This window comes from Acanthaster planci, linkage group LG01, assembly GCF_054643075.1.
Source record: "Acanthaster planci isolate LZ-2023a linkage group LG01, COTS_SCS, whole genome shotgun sequence".
NCBI classification, from domain to species: Eukaryota; Metazoa; Echinodermata; class Asteroidea; order Valvatida; family Acanthasteridae; genus Acanthaster; species Acanthaster planci.
In genome coordinates, this window is record NC_141777.1 from 36,127,144 (window position 1) to 36,143,241 (window position 16,098).

The following is a 16,098-nucleotide window of genomic DNA, read 5'->3' on the forward strand; positions in this document are numbered from 1 at the left end:
GATAATCCAGCCTTGTTTTGAAACTGTATACCAGGATTTGGGGCACTGAGAGCGAGCGGATTACCACCGGGGACAAAAGCGCTCCACCACCACAGCGATGAGCCACACAGCACTGCTGCACTCTAATCTGGCCCCTATTGAAAAGAAGTCAGCAGTGCACTGAGCCAGGTTCGTGAACAAAAGACAGTTTATACAACCCCGCAAAATCTGGGCTCTGTTTACAAGGCTGCAGGCCTGGCTGAAATACTCGGGCGTCAATGAAGGTCACCTGTCAACTTAGAGTAGCGCCTAAAGATTACTTCGTGTGGCTATAAACGACCGTTAAATGAAATGATGAATTTTGAAGGATTTTGAAAACGGAAAAAATGATAGTCATGCTGGCCCAGCAACATCAACATTGAAAAATGCCCCGGCATGAAGTGGTTAAGGAGAACACCAAGGGTGGAGTGTGCCATGCCCTGAGGGCTGGAGTCTGACAACAATTCATGTTACATTAAGAATTCACTTCCAAATGGCTGCAAAACCTTTGAGACAATGACAACTAGCCAGAATAATTAAATCCATCTCCTGTAATGTTCGGCCAACTGCTGAAGTAGGCAGGTCTTGCACCCGGAGCATACCAGGATGGCATTGGAGAAGTCCATGTCATTTAGTGGGTTCAAGGTAACCATCCATTATACATGTAAGTTTAATAATTTTGAACTCTTAAAGTCTCTACCTTTTTTATGAACTACTTTTACTCCATCAGTTGCTCTTGTAAACTGTACTTCTGTGTTTTGCGGTGAGAATTTTTATATTCAGCACTATAAACAGCATTCAGGCAAAAAGCAATTCTGGACTGATACTGATTCTAACAACATAAAAGAAAGTAGCACAGATGAGCCTACCTGACTACACCAAGCTGTCCGATGCGGTAGGCCATCTTGTTGAGGTAGGCAATCCGTTCAATGATCAGACGACTGCTGGTACCCGGCAGGGTGACAACATCCTCAAGGCATGGTGTTGCTGTCAGGGAGCTGTGCCTTGTGTGGCCGGATGAAGGTGTAGTGGCAGTGGTTTCCTTCAAGAAAATAACAAGAAACACTGTCAACATAATGAGTTGTTCTAAAATGGTGCGCCTTCAATGTTTGTCAAAGAAAGGGTCTCCCACTAAAGGGTTGCCACTGCCAACCACGCAATGCTTTATGGGTAACCAGAGCTGCCCACCTTCAATTCAGCTTTTCAGTAGTCCAAAGGCCAAAAATCAATATTCTGATAAAGAAATCAGTAGTTTTCTAGGTGATGCTGTCAGAATGTGCACTTTTACTCCCAACTGGTACTGTACAGTATACTCAAAAAGCCCTTAGGCTGTTTCAGTCTGGAAACATCTTTTTCACAAGGTCAGTCAAGTGATCAGCGGCAGCAAGGGAGCACATTATGTTCAAAATTAAAAACTGCAACATGCTCTTATTACTGGAAAGTCTTTTGGCTGAAAGAACTGAGCGATGTCACCAGCACTTTTTGATGATGCAACGTTGGACTGGTGCTTTTTTGATATATGTGAACTTGAAAGTCATTCGTACACATGTATCTCCTTGGTCAATGGAAAAGTCGGACAAATAAGGTGTACATCTCAGGCTATGTTCATCCCTTCTGGGTAGTGAAATACATGCTAATCTGAGTGCGTATTCCTATTTGAAAGGCTGATTTCTAAAACTGTTCGAAAGCCATTTTTATGATCAGCTGTGCTACGTTGGATTAGAGAATCTAATCACCAAGGTGCGCATAGTGCACCGGTACACACTACACATTAGGCTGGGCTGCAGTGCAAAGTACATTGCCAGATAACTGTAGACTTCAGGGAATCAGACTATCCTCTGCTCTGTGATTGGGGCACCATGAAAATTGGACTCCGTAAAATCCGGATTCCATATGTTTACTGTGCATGTAATCAGCTTTGTTTGGGATCGAATCACAGTGCCCACTGGCCAAGCATGGTATAGCAAGCCTCAACATTGTGTACTGAAAAATGCCATGATTGGATTTTTCCAAATCTATATGAAAGCGGAAAATCCATTCTCATTGGCAGTTCTGGGTTACAGCACTTTTGATATTGCCCAAATTGAAAATTGAAAATTCAATAAGATTTGACGAAGGGAGGAAAGTTTTGAATGATTGTGGAATACCACGAAGTGACACAGAAGAAATTAAAATTTGGATGAAACAGTATGGACAGTGTATGCATACGATGATTTGGAGCCATGTGTGATTGCTTGACAACAGAGTTCTGAGTTGGTGACTTTTTCCCACAATGTAATGCATACTTCCACTGATTGGAACTCCCTCAATTGATGGATGATTCTGTAATAACAACTCCTACGCTATTGTGATCAAGAAAGAGTAGAACAGAATCCGGCCTTGATGTGGTTTGGTGTATATGGTGGCCTTTAACCACTTCATGCTGGGCCCATTTATCCATGTTGATTCTGCTAGGCCGGGTGATTTTTCATTTTTTTCTATATTCGAAATTCTTTGAAAATTCATTACTTCATTTACTAGACGTTAACACCCACACAAATGATTGTCTGGTGGCTGCTCTAATCTGACAGACAACATCTATCTACACCCGAATATTTCAGCCAGGTCTGCCGCCTTGTAAAAACAGCCTAGATTGTGCAGTGTAATGTGATTTTCTTTTGCTCCCGAAACAGGCACAGTACGCTGCTGACCTCTTTTTAATATGGGCCAGGTTAGCATGCAACGGTATTGTATCGCTCATCACTGGAGCGCTGGAACGCTTTTGTCCCCAGTGGTAATCCGCTTGCTCTGAATGCTACAAACAGTGGTATAATCTTTCAAACAATGACAGAATTCCTCCGCTTTCGACAACTGAAAAAATGTTGGAAATTCCCAGCAGCTCAGTCTTTTGTTCCAATTACAGTCTTTTGTTACAAGGCCCAGCTCTTCCGGTTTCGGGCAGCCTGGCATTAGGCATAAAGAAAACGTGACCAAAACTGGGTCCCCTGGCAGCAAGTGGTTAACCCCTTTGCGCCGATAATTCTTTTGACCGTGACTGCTGGGCTGTGGTATGCCCTGAATGGAGGGCTTTGTCCAGCAGCAGGCCCCATTGAACCAGCAGCTGCATGATGAATAGACTGTATGTGTGGTATGCACTAATCCTCACACAAAGCCGCGGCTCTTGCCGTCTCCCAGAGCAAAGGGGCTAAGCGATGGAAATGTAAACAACATACATGTAATTAGGATAAGGGTGTATGGCTGTAATTATTTCTTCATGAGAGTGAAGAACGGGACACAGTATATGCTTACGCTCCGTTCACATTTGGCATCAAGCTCAAAGCCAGCATGACTGGAGAGAAGTTCGACACAGTTCTACAAAAAAAGCAAATTTCATACACAGAGAAAAGGATGACCCAAAAAACAAAAACCATGACATTGGAAACTTGATGTCATCTGAGACTAGGGACAATGTTTCAGGGCAGGCACCATCTCCATATGAGAGATGTTCAGCCTACATGCAAGACATTTACCATAGACATGGTCAGAAGGGACGTTTCACGAGGTAAAATGGCAGAACAAAATGGTTGGACATTCATTAATTCAGAACTATCAGTAGGCTTTACTTTTTAACCCCTAAAAAATGGCATTAATAAATGAAGGACACCGGAATCGGCGGTCTGTCTCAGCCATTGAAAAGCCAGACCATGCCCAGGCAAAGCAGGGGATTTGGAGCTCCTTTGATGCCTTTCTTTGAAAGGTATGCTCTCCAAACCAGCTGGGTTCTGTGCTGTCATCAGCCCTTACCTTTCCCTTGGGCAATTATCAGTGACCACCTCCCAAGCAAGTTTTAACACCCCTTTTTGAAACTAATCCAGTATAAATATCTGCCTATTTGTAAGTGTGCTTTGGGCAAAGCTGTGAAAGAGAAGATGTTTACAAAACAATTATGTGTTTCCGATGGGGGAAAACAATTTAAAAGAAAAACTGAAACAAACACCTACAACATGATGCTCCTAATTAAACTAAAACTCTTTAGAGGTGTTATAGAAACCTGACAAGTTCCTCCAAAAAATTACCACCAAAAACTCACCTTGCTGATCAGTTGCTGGTGTATGTGATGAAGGGAAGCGTGGGCCAACATGAGATTCATCACGTTGGTGAAGAAACACACTCGCTCCCCGGGGCTATCCAGCCGGTCCAGGTCGACGAAAGCCAACTCCCTGGTGGCCTCGCACAGGTCCCGGAAGTCCTTACTGCTGCTGGCCAGCACGCTGGCTCGCAGGCCAAACTTGCCATTGGAATTGATGCTTGTCATATGACCTAAGCCACAGAGGAACCAACAACACCAGATCATACAAAGCACAAATCAAGAAGGAGCATCTACTGCTCCTACACACAGAGACACACTGAGTGCATCCACTGAGATACATAGTATGGTAGGTGCGGTGGCAGAAGAAGGTGGTAGTCAATGTGTGCAAGAGGGCACTAGTTTGATGTTGCCATGGAGGGAATACCTTGTCAAAAGAGTATAAAAACAGAACACAAATCTATCCTTCAAACTGACCCAGGGGAAATGGTTGGAAGAAATAGTGACCCTACTAATGTCTATATAAGCTCTTTAACATAACCAAGGAAAGAGTGGAACCTCCTCCAAGAAATTGTAGAAATGCACTCTTTGGACACAAAGCTATGGAGACACTGCATGAAATCCAAAACATTGAAATTTCTCCCTTTTAATGCTGCAACCCCGCTGAAAAGTCACTGTAACATGTAAATGAAGCTGTGCTTCATCTATTCAAGTCATACAAATCCTATTGCATGGCATCTTTTGAAGCCTACAAGTATATATGCAATAGTGGATTAATTCCCACTGTTAATGTAAATTTTCATACCAACACCTGTGACAGTTTAAATCCTTTTTTGAAATTTATTGTTTACCCTTTGCACAGACGAATCTTTGCCCGTGACCAACAAAACACTTCTAATTTCCAGGGGATGCTTAGCAGTTTTCCGGGCAGAGGAAGACATTTAAGCAACACAACGTGGTGCCAGTAAGCTAAGAGGAGTGTGCAAAATTTTTCTGCAGTTTTTCTTGTTACCCTTCATGAGCATGATCATCCTGGACAGGAGATCCCGAGCGACGACCTCGGGATGCCTGGCGTCGCATGGCCACTTTGAGCCCTCTCCGGGATTGTTCAGGACAATTCTACAGGGGGAGCTCTTTGCTGAAGGAGACGTGGGGCTCGGCGGTTGGTGGTCTTGCTTGAGGTGTATGGGGATGGTAGGGCAGCAACTACGGACGATGACGTGAACAAGGTTTAGCTTCAACTGGTCTGCCACACCTTCTAACCTGGAAACCGAAGCCGCAAGAAAAAGCAGCAAAATGAAAAAGAAAAATGAAGGCTGCTGAATTCGCCGAGCGTTAATCAATATTTATAAAGTCCCATTTTCAGGATTCAATTCAAGTACAGGTTGAGAAACTGGCTGGCAACTCCCATGACGTGGACTCGGTAACAATGCCTCTAATAGATTCCTGCTATGATTCTGTAACAATGCCTGAGATTCCTGCCATGACTCTGAAACAATGCCTGAGATTCCTGCCATGATTCTGTAACAAGGCCTGAGATTCCTGCCATGACTCTGTAACAATGCCTTAGATTCCTGCCATGACTCTGTAACAATGCCTTAGATTCCTGCCATGACTCTGTGACAATGCCTTAGATTCCTGCCATGACTCTGTAACAATGCCTGAGATTCCTGCCATGACTCTGTAACAATGCCTGAGATTCCTGCCATGACTCTGTAACAATGCCTTAGATTCCTGCCATGACTCTGTAACAATGCCTGAGATTCCTGCCATGACTCTGTAACAATGCCTGAGATTCCTGCCATGACTCTGTGACAATGCCTGAGATTCCTGCCATGACTCTGTAACAATGCCTTAGATTCCTGCCATGACTCTGTAACAATGCCTGAGATTCCTGCCATGACTCTATGACAATGCCTGAGATTCCTGCCATGACTCTGTGACAATGCCTTAGATTCCTGCCATGACTCTGTAACAATGCCTGAGATTCCTGCCATGACTCTGTAACAATGCCTGAGATTCCTGCCATGACTCTGTAACAATGCCTTAGATTCCTGCCATGACTCTGTAACAATGCCTTAGATTCCTGCCATGACTCTGTAACAATGCCTGAGATTCCTGCCATGACTCTGTAACAATGCCTTAGATTCCTGCCATGATTCTGTAACAATGCCTGAGATTCCTGCCATGATTCTGTAACAATGCCTGAGATTCCTGCCATGACTCTGTAACAATGCCTTAGATTCCTGCCATGACTCTGTAACAATGCCTGAGATTCCTGCCATGACTCTGTAACAATGCCTGAGATTCCTGCCATGACTCTGTAACAATGCCTTAGATTCCTGCCATGACTCTGTAACAATGCCTGAGATTCCTGCCATGACTCTGTAACAATGCCTTAGATTCCTGCCATGACTCTGTAACAATGCCTGAGATTCCTGCCATGACTCTGTAACAATGCCTGAGATTCCTGCCATGACTCTGTGACAATGCCTGAGATTCCTGCCATGACTCTGTAACAATGCCTTAGATTCCTGCCATGACTCTGTGACAATGCCTGAGATTCCTGCCATGACTCTGTAACAATGCCTTAGATTCCTGCCATGACTCTGTCACAATGCCTGAGATTCCTGCCATGGCTCTGTAACAATGCCTTAGATTCCTGCCATGACTCTGTGACAATGCCTGAGATTCCTGCCATGGCTCTGTGACAATGCCTGAGATTCCTGCCATGACTCTGTGACAATGCCTGAGATTCCTGCCATGACTCTGTAACAATGCCTTAGATTCCTGCCATGACTCTGTAACAATGCCTGAGATTCCTGCCATGACTCTGTAACAATGCGTTACATTCCTGCCATGACTCTGTAACAATGCCTTAGATTCCTGCCATGATTCTGTAACAATGCCTTAGATTCCTGCCATGACTCTGTAACAATGCCTTAGATTCCTGCCATGACTCTGTAACAATGCCTGAGATTCCTGCCATGACTCTGTAACAATGCCTTAGATTCCTGCCATGACTCTGTAACAATGCCTGAGATTCCTGCCATGACTCTGTAACAATGCCTTAGATTCCTGCCATGACTCTGTAACAATGCCTTAGATTCCTGCCATGATTCTGTAACAATGCCTGAGATTCCTGCCATGACTCTGTAACAATGCCTGAGATTCCTGCCATGATTCTGTAACAATGCCTTAGATTCCTGCCATGACTCTGTAACAATGCCTGAGATTCCTGCCATGACTCTGTAACAATGCCTTAGATTCCTGCCATGACTCTGTAACAATGCCTTAGATTCCTGCCATGACTCTGTAACAATGCCTTAGATTCCTGCCATGATTCTGTAACAATGCCTGAGATTCCTGCCATGATTCTGTAACAATGCCTTAGATTCCTGCCATGATTCTGTAACAATGCCTTAGATTCCTGCCATGACTCTGTAACAATGCCTTAGATTCCTGCCATGACTCTGTAACAATGCCTTAGATTCCTGCCATGACTCTGTAACAATGCCTTAGATTCCTGCCATGACTCTGTGACAATGCCTGAGATTCCTGCCATGACTCTGTAACAATGCCTGAGATTCCTGCCATGACTCTGTAACAATTCCTGCCATGACTCTGTAACAATGCCTGAGATTCCTGCCATGACTCTGTAACAATGCCTGAGATTCCTGCCATGACTCTGTAACAATGCCTGAGATTCCTGCCATGACTGTAACAATGCCTGAGATTCCTGCCATGACTCTGTAACAATGCCTGAGATTCCTGCCATGACTCTGTAACAATGCCTTAGATTCCTGCCATGACTCTGTAACAATGCCTGAGATTCCTGCCATGACTGTAACAATGCCTTAGAATCCCGCCATGACTCTGTATATTCCTGCCATGAAAATGTTTATGTTCCAATTGAAAGTTGCCATTGGAACATTGGCGTTCTTTAGGAATGTCTATGCATCACAGGGACGGTTGCTTTGTGCACGAACTATTCCAGTGCAGCATTCAAATGGGAATGCTAAGTTACCAATTAAACAGGTGCCTGTGCTGAACTGAGATCAAGGCTTTCCAAATGGAACATTGCCACCGTTCCAAACTACGAGACACTTACAGACACCTTACAGATTCTGAAAAGTTTCCTAGGAAAGTCAGCAATATCTACATGGGTTCAAGGCTAGTGAGGAATTGGTCAAAGAACTTTTTTGGACCTGGTCGGCGGGATCTGGTTCTGGAACATGAGTCTCCCTAGCAGGAAGTTGGGGCTGTCCTCCAGGACACAGTAAGGGTTGACTGCCTTCATGCTGCCGCTAGGAACCGGCTGGTCCAGACCTGACAGTGAGGAACCCACGGACATAAAAAAAAAGAATGAAAAACAACAAAATAGAGGTATTTGGGAATCAGACAGCATAATAGGCTACTCTTAGCAACCTGCTGCACGATACTGATCTGCGTGAAAGATTCATCATGGAATTGTCGCGGAATAAAGTGTGTAGGTGATCGGCACCTTTGTAAAGAGTATACATGTATGTATAAGCACAAATACTGATTTTGAGTCCTTCACAAATGTACCTCATACACATTATTACACACATTCCTGACATTAGGTATTGACGTTGACCCTCTGATGTCCCACAATCCCTTGCAGGTCTTGAATAAAAATAAAGCTGTTTATATTTTAGTCTCTGCTGATTCAGCTGAGTATAAGGCTTGTCTCAGAATTGAACCATCAAGCAGCCACATGGAAATTACAATGAATGAATCAGATATGAGGGTTTGGCACCATTCTCAATACCTCTACAGACACTTTCCGCGTAGGGAGTAGTTTTGCAAATTGCAAATACAGTGGAACGCCGCTATAAGGAACACAAGGGGGTCCATGCTGAATGTTCGGCACAGCTGTCGTTTGGTATAGCGAAATTCACTGCCAAATGTTTCGTTGCCATGTTGAATAGTACCCTCCTAGTCTAACTGAAGCGCATCCTCTTGTGATACTATGGTTTGCTGTTTTTGTGATGTTTTGCCGTTGCATTCAAGTTTAAGGTTTCTAAAAATGTATCCGTTAATTATTTTTGTTTTTTATTAAATCTTAAGTTACAAAATTGATGCGACGGATCATGTGGCTCAGAGTCGCAAAACCAGTGTCCATTCGATACCGTTGGCAGATTAACTGTGCGTGCCCTGGCCTTTACTAAAAGACGACTTAAAACAAGTGTGGACCAATGTACCCAGTTTCTCAGCTACTTAATTACAATTAACTCTTCAAAAACTAATGGCTTTCCCTTCTAATCCTTGGGGAAATAATGTCCACTTGTCACTATCTAACATAAAAAAAACGACTGTTTTATCAAGTTGACATTCAGGAATTACAAACGGCAACTGCATAGTGTTCGGTAGGTTTTGTGCTCAAAATATTGGGAGCCAAGGACGATGTTTGGTACAGCCGAATGTTCGGTATCGCGGCATTCCACTGTATTCACGAGGCACAATGATGTACTAGCTGTTCAACATACCAGGATACCATTCCTTGGCTTCCACTAGCAAGGAGGAGAGGACAGAAACATGACCATAGAGGCTCATCAAGTAGTTGGAGAACTCAGTGTCCTGGTCTGGGCCCACTGTTGACAGGAGGGCAGTCAGTGAGTAGCAATGGTTCCCGTTCCTGTCAAAGGTTTGAAGGAGCTGTCTCATGGCTTGGTGGACCATGGAACGTCCCTTGTGGGATGGGCTCAAGCCGCGGTCCATTTCCGATGGAAGGAGGCCAGAGGCTTGTGACCCAGAGGGATCTGGAGTCCGCTGGTTGCCCTCGGTTTGGAGGGCACGGCTGAGTCCCGTGACAGCTTTCCTCTGTTCCAGGACAGAATTGACTTGTGCCCGCAGGCCGACTGCATCCAGCTGTTTGGTTGCCTGCAGTAGGGCATCCCTAGCACTGTGCCGAAAGAACTCCTCCATGATGTCCTGCCTGATGAGGGCTGTCGAATCAGCTGAAGTCGGAGCTATTAGACTGGCTATTTGGTGCACAAAGGGCAGTACGCCTACAAGAAGCAGCAGAGGGTCCATTTTGGAGCCGGACTGCAGGCGTGACCTGGGGGACTGGTCAAATTCACCCGGGATGTGCTGTCCCAGTTGAAGTCGGCCCATAGCGACTTCGAGCAAGTCCCTACTAGCTTTCCAGGAAGTGCAGGCTGAGCAGGCCAGGTCAAAGACCACCACCCCAGCCACGTTCAGCTTCCGGATGCTCTTGAGCATGGCGGCAGCAACTGAGTGCTTCTCGGGCTGATCCAAGCCGACTAGTGAGGCTGTGGGGAACAGCGGCAGTACAGACTTGGCCAGCAGGTCGTCCACAACCCCAGTGACTGACAAGGATGCTGTCCCCGATGCTGCTATGGTAGCGATGGAGGATGATGACTTAGACGGTTGGCCTTTCAGGGCCGAGGGCATGGCATCTGACTTGGCGGCCTTGGTGTCCAGATTCTGGAGACGACGTAACGTCTGCTCCCAGTGTTCAGCAAAGTAGACCTCTGACACCTCAGGCGTGTTCTCAAGCTCAAACATCTTCACCACCTGCACGACACAAATCGGATAACAATAATAATATCAAAGAACTTACAATGTGCACAGTATCTTAAAGTACCTGCTGACCATTGAAGTCTTCCTCAAGTGTTACCTGTAGGGCCTGGGAGTAGCTGCCCCTGTGCAGGCACATCCTCAACAGGGTGTCCTGGGAGGACAGCATCCTGGCGATTACACCATGCTCCCCAGTGTTGGACGCCTTGTTGACCGGCTGGCATTTCCTCCGCCGACGTTTCTTTCGCCGTTTGCTGCTGCTGGTGCTGCCATCTGGGGGAGACGAAAAAAATTGTGGCTAATACCGGTACATTCACCTCCCTTCTACAGGATATAACAAAGCTTCTAAGCCAATATCACTTGGTAATCCTGATAACTGTTAATTGATAACTGTTAATTGTATTTGCTACACCAAAAGTGAACAGCGGAGAGTCTGACGTCAAGCACTTCAGCCAACAAACTTCAAGAGGAGCGTCCATGAAAATCTAATCCAGTAACAGCAACCAGAGGTCATCTGCCATATTCCCTGATTTGTTATAAGCATTCTTTTAGATAAATGTGCTTATGGCAACCCTATTCCTTGTAGCAGCTTTTAGTGTTTGTCAGTGGCCGATACCCAAGTGTGGTTCCAAATCGGGAATAAAGCCTTCTAATCCCCAGTGCTACTTGTTACAGAAGCAGTCAGCATTCTAACAAGGCTGTACACCTTTTTGTCTGTGCTATTTTTTTTCCTGCATGAAATTCCCTGACAATGAAAATGATACACAGATTCACTGACATTTGTATACTGAGGCAGCAATAGGATAGCGATAAAATATGTATACTCAAAATAGAAAAGGTGACCAGCGATAAGATCGAATGAGATGAGATGAGCTGAATGGTGATGCCTGCATTCTAATATTCCCTGGGTATTTCTTCTTTTTTAATTTGTTCTGTTTTCTCTTCCCTTCCCTTCTAAAAATCTAAATGTAACTCTCCATCAATCAGACGATGGCAAGAACTGCAAGCTGCCTTGTTGCATTGTTTAGTAGAAGAAAAAAAAATCACAGAGAAAGGTTACTTATGGCTGCTCTTTCTTAAGCAAGGAAAACTTGAGGAAAACCAGTAAAAAATGAATGACTTTGCACAACGAGACATGAGATGAACTGTACACAGGGAAAGTCCGTAATGGAACCCGTTTTGATTTTTCCACTGCTCTTCCCACCCTCAAAAAAACAACTCCGTTCTTCCCACTGCCACAAAACTGGGGGAAACAAATCCAAGACAGAAATGAGAAGAAATGCTACATGTATACCATACATGTAGTTTCCACTTTTTTTCCCAACAAAGACAACCACTAGATGTTATGCACACTACAGACAATTAATTAAGGGCTGACGTTCCACACGCAGACACTCTGAATAACAAGAAAGATAATTTCCAATTTGGCTATCCAGGTGGTGCAAAATAAGAGTTAAATGACATAAGTTTGAACCCCAGACAAATGACCAAAACCTTGGTCTGTTGCCTGTGCTAGAGTCTTGGCCTTCCACAAGTTGAGCTAACCTGTGGATGCGAACCCTGTGTTGCGTTTGGCCGAGAGTGGACAGGAATTCGCCCTTGAGTACCTCCTTGCAGTCCCTGTATTTATGCAAAGTTTGAGTTTGGGGATGACAAGCAAATTTCAAACAGTCAAACATTTTTATCATAGCATTCCCCTTGCACAACTACATGTACATGTACATCTGTAAACTATGAGATTGCAAATGAAAAATGGACTACTTAAGCCACCCACACAGGTGAACTATGACCACTGTGATCCCAAACAGGAAGGACTTGCTACTGGAATTTTAAAAAGGCAAAATACGTTAACGTTTTCTGGTACATCTTCCAAGACACATTTGTCATTTTTTAATCCCTGATTTTGTGTATATACCTTTTCGATTTTTCAGGTCTGGGTAATTCCAGAAATGTGAGGTCCATTCTTTTCATGTCCCTGTCACATCTGACATACCGGTATGACTTTGTATTTAGTTCAGAACATATTTTCTAGAATTTTTCAGAGTAATGAATTAATGCAAATTACCTGCCAAACAAACAGTAATATTGGTAGTTTGAAATCAATTATGGTGACATTTCCATGTCAATTAACAATGGACACAAAAATGTCACACTTTTGGACCCCTAATTTCTGGAACTACCCACCTACTCTGTACACAAAATTTTGAATTAGTAAACCAACACAAGTTCAACTGCAAAACTTGGAATACAAGCAAGAAGCAAGCATATGTGTCCGAAACAAAGAATGAATTGACATATAAAAGTCGAAGCAAAAAATGAGCGAAGCACATGTGAAATGCATCTATGAAAAGAAAAAGACAGAAGACGGAATGGCAAATGTTAGAATTTTACCCAAAATGCTTTAGGAATTATAAGTTGATGTTCAAACTAGGAAATGCACTCATTCATGAATTTATAGTTTATTTCTCCAGCCACTGATATACCTGAACCACTTCTTCCACTGAAGCTGCTGACCCGACTCCTGCTTCGCTTGCCGTGGCATTTGTCTCCTCTCTTATCATCTTTATCTCTATGGGAACCGGTCATGTACAGCTCCTCGTCACTACTACTGTCTCCCATGGGCTGGCAGCCACTGGCCAGTCCATGCGATGCATTCTGGGAGCTGGTGGCCTGCGATACGAGCCGGTAGCGCCACCAGGCCTCGTTTACCCTCTGCGTCAATTGTGAGATGTGCTGCGCCATAGTGGATGTCAACACCGAGCAGTGCATGTACTTCATCAGCCTCCCGCCAGCTTCCTGGAGGACCTCTAACGATGCGCTAGGACCGGCTAAGGAGTACCTTGCCTCGGACAGGTCGGCCAGGCATTCCTTCAGGGTGCTCAGCAAGGCATCGGTGATGTCTTCCTCTGCTACAAAGCAGATCTTCACCGCCCCCAGGCTGTTGGAGCTGAGCTGGCTATGCGATTCCGAGCTGCGCTCTGTGTTGGACCTTTGGGCCACAGCTGATCCCGAGCTGGTTCGTTCTCGCTTCTCGGAACTCCTCAAGCTCTCCAACACACCTGTGCTCATCGATTCTGTGGGCAACTCATCCTGGACAGCTGCTGCAACACTCAACAGATTTGAGTCACTTGCTGATGGGCCATCTCTGAGTGTATCAGCCTCCAGGTTAAAGGTAAAGGACTCACACTTTGGCGTGCTGTCAAGGCTGGTGACACTCCCCTTCTGCCAATCCTCATCCACAACACCTTCTTCTCCTCCACTGTCAGACATCGTTGCCCTTGCCACAAAGGCATCCTCGCTGCGAGTGAACAGCAAGGAGAAAATGTTCTCCAGGGTTTCAACTCTGTAAGTCAGTGGGTACAGGAGTGACAGTTGGTGCCTGGCTTCCCTGAGGTGCCGCCAGACATTCTTCTCCCACAGGCTTTCTCGTGGTGAGCCAGTACTGTCATTCGCAGCCTCTTCATGAGCATGAAGAGGCTGGTGGGGTGATAAAAGGGTACTGCCGGTGCTCCTTGAGGTCTCGGTGTCAAGTGATGCACCAGCACTCTGGGATACTCCTTGCTTGCTCGCGTCCTGGTTGGATTTTTCCTTTGGCTTCTTACACTGGGTACTGTTGGAGAGAGCCATCATGCAGCTCTTGATGGCAAGGAAACTGCGATAGACGGCTATGTCCCTCTCTTGCTGGATGGTGAGCTGCTGGGGCTCCTCAAAACGTACAGTCTTCCCACTGAATTTGGTACTCTCCTCTGGCTTGACCCCTGTTGTAAAACAGACATTAACTTAAACTTAACTAAAAGAGATAAACTCATCAGTGAGCCGTCTTACTGCAAAGCAACTGATGAAATACCTCGAAAAAAATTTTTGCCATCCAATTTCTTCAGAAACTCTTTGATTTGATGATCTAACATTTCATGGCTGTGATGGTCTTGTCCCTAAATTTCATGACTTCTACAGAAGTACCATAGGGTACTGTAACTGGTGTTGCATTATGCTCTCAAGACAGTTACTCAAACTCAGCTGGGTCAAGACCAGTGGAAGAAAGAAAATTCCAGGCACACTAAATGTAACAGCAGATCTAGAAAGATTTTACGCCAAAATAGTCAGCAGATTCTGAGATACCTGTACTATTGAAATGCCTGAGGTCAAAAGGAAAAAAAAGGATGAAAAACTCTCACCAAGTTGCGGCTTCTTGCTGAGGATATCAAAGACTTCAGGTGACTCAAGCTGGCTCAAGTTTGTAGCATGATGCAACATGTGAAGCACTGAGCGGGAATCCAGCTCACAGAACATTTCACTGGCCTTGGGATCAAATCCAGGATCGACACCACTCGCAAGAAGAAAGGGCCTGGGAAAGCGTCAAGATATCCTTTGTTTGTGTATCTTGACTTTGTACATAAAGTTTCAGCTAGGAAATGTTTAATTGGTTGTTGACTGCAAAAAGGTATCTTAGATATTTCACCACCCTTGTATGTTTGTTTCTTTCAGTGAGCGAGTTTAGTACCCAGACAGCCCATTCCCACATTGAGGCATGCTACAGGTTTTTCAAGAACTTCAGTAGATGATCCCAATACGACGCTTCAGTCAAACAGAGAGCCTCAGTTTCGATGCAGATATGCGCAGACGGCGCTAATGTGAAATCCCTCTATATGTACACATGAGGTTGGTCCTGTCAGGGCAGCCATATCCTGACTCCTATGCTAAGCATGATGGAACAGTTTTTAGTGACCCTGCCACTGTCAAAACCCACACTGCAAAAGTTTAATATACTATGCTAGGGGGTTTAACAAAATCAAGCTACAGTATCTTTCCAAAGGTGCTACTGGAATGAGCTGATATACTGTGTCTATGTGACAACGGCAAACAAGAAAATGGCCGGCTTCTGGTTGCAAGCACGTAAGGAATGCAAAAACATTTCCAAGTGGGGTCAGGCTCAGGTACCAGTCCCTGATAACATCCAAACTACATGTCCATGAACCTGTTCACTCAAACTCTCAGCTTCCAACCCAAAAGCCTAAGAGACTATTTTGTTGCAGGCTTAATTCCAACCATACCGCCTGTTTAGTAAGTTCAGCCGGTGGTCCCAGTGAAGATGCATTGTGAGAAGTATGACTCTATGAAATTTCCACAAATACATGATGATGTGATAGAAGCTCACTGCAACAGAGCAGATACTGACAATTTGTCAGTTGATTCTAAAAATCCATCCTTAATTGTTTTTGTCCCAGCTTAACCCATACAGCAATCAATCAGATCTGCAAGCTACCTGGTTTTCTCCAGACACCACTGCACCAGCTGCACCTGGTGGGTCAGCTTCCCACATGCTTGGTCGAGAAGAGGCTCACTGACTGAAGGTGCCTGATAATGATAACACAAAAATGGAGGGACCCAAAACATGCAATTAAATGTAACTCCTAGCCTCTGTGGAGAGTATTTTTGATAAAAACAAATCT

General features: G+C 44.7%; 1 protein-coding gene across 5 annotated transcripts in view; it reads right to left on the reverse strand.

Moving 5' to 3' along the window:
• Window positions 1–16,098, reverse strand: part of LOC110981432 (uncharacterized) — a 53,148-nt gene that overhangs the window by 26,274 nt on the left and 10,776 nt on the right. For 3 of the 5 annotated variants that reach the window (XR_015423385.1, XM_087130142.1, XM_087129980.1), the window contains exons 8-18: window positions 15,912–16,003; window positions 14,824–14,993; window positions 13,132–14,406; window positions 12,194–12,268; window positions 10,749–10,921; window positions 9,595–10,645; window positions 8,293–8,413; window positions 5,097–5,347; window positions 4,088–4,317; window positions 3,307–3,369; window positions 888–1,060 (exon numbers count right to left, since the gene is read on the reverse strand). Coding sequence is in view for 4 of the 5 variants with exons in the window: in XM_087130142.1 (XP_086986268.1) it covers window positions 888–1,060; window positions 3,307–3,369; window positions 4,088–4,317; window positions 5,097–5,347; window positions 8,293–8,413; window positions 9,595–10,645; window positions 10,749–10,921; window positions 12,194–12,268; window positions 13,132–14,406; window positions 14,824–14,993; window positions 15,912–16,003 (3,674 nt within the window). In the remaining variant the exon portion in view is untranslated. The remainder of the gene's footprint in view (window positions 1–887; window positions 1,061–3,306; window positions 3,370–4,087; window positions 4,318–5,096; window positions 5,348–8,292; window positions 8,414–9,594; window positions 10,646–10,748; window positions 10,922–12,193; window positions 12,269–13,131; window positions 14,407–14,823; window positions 14,994–15,911; window positions 16,004–16,098) is intronic. The other 2 variants (XM_087130083.1, XM_022239014.2) reach the window with 2 other exon arrangements.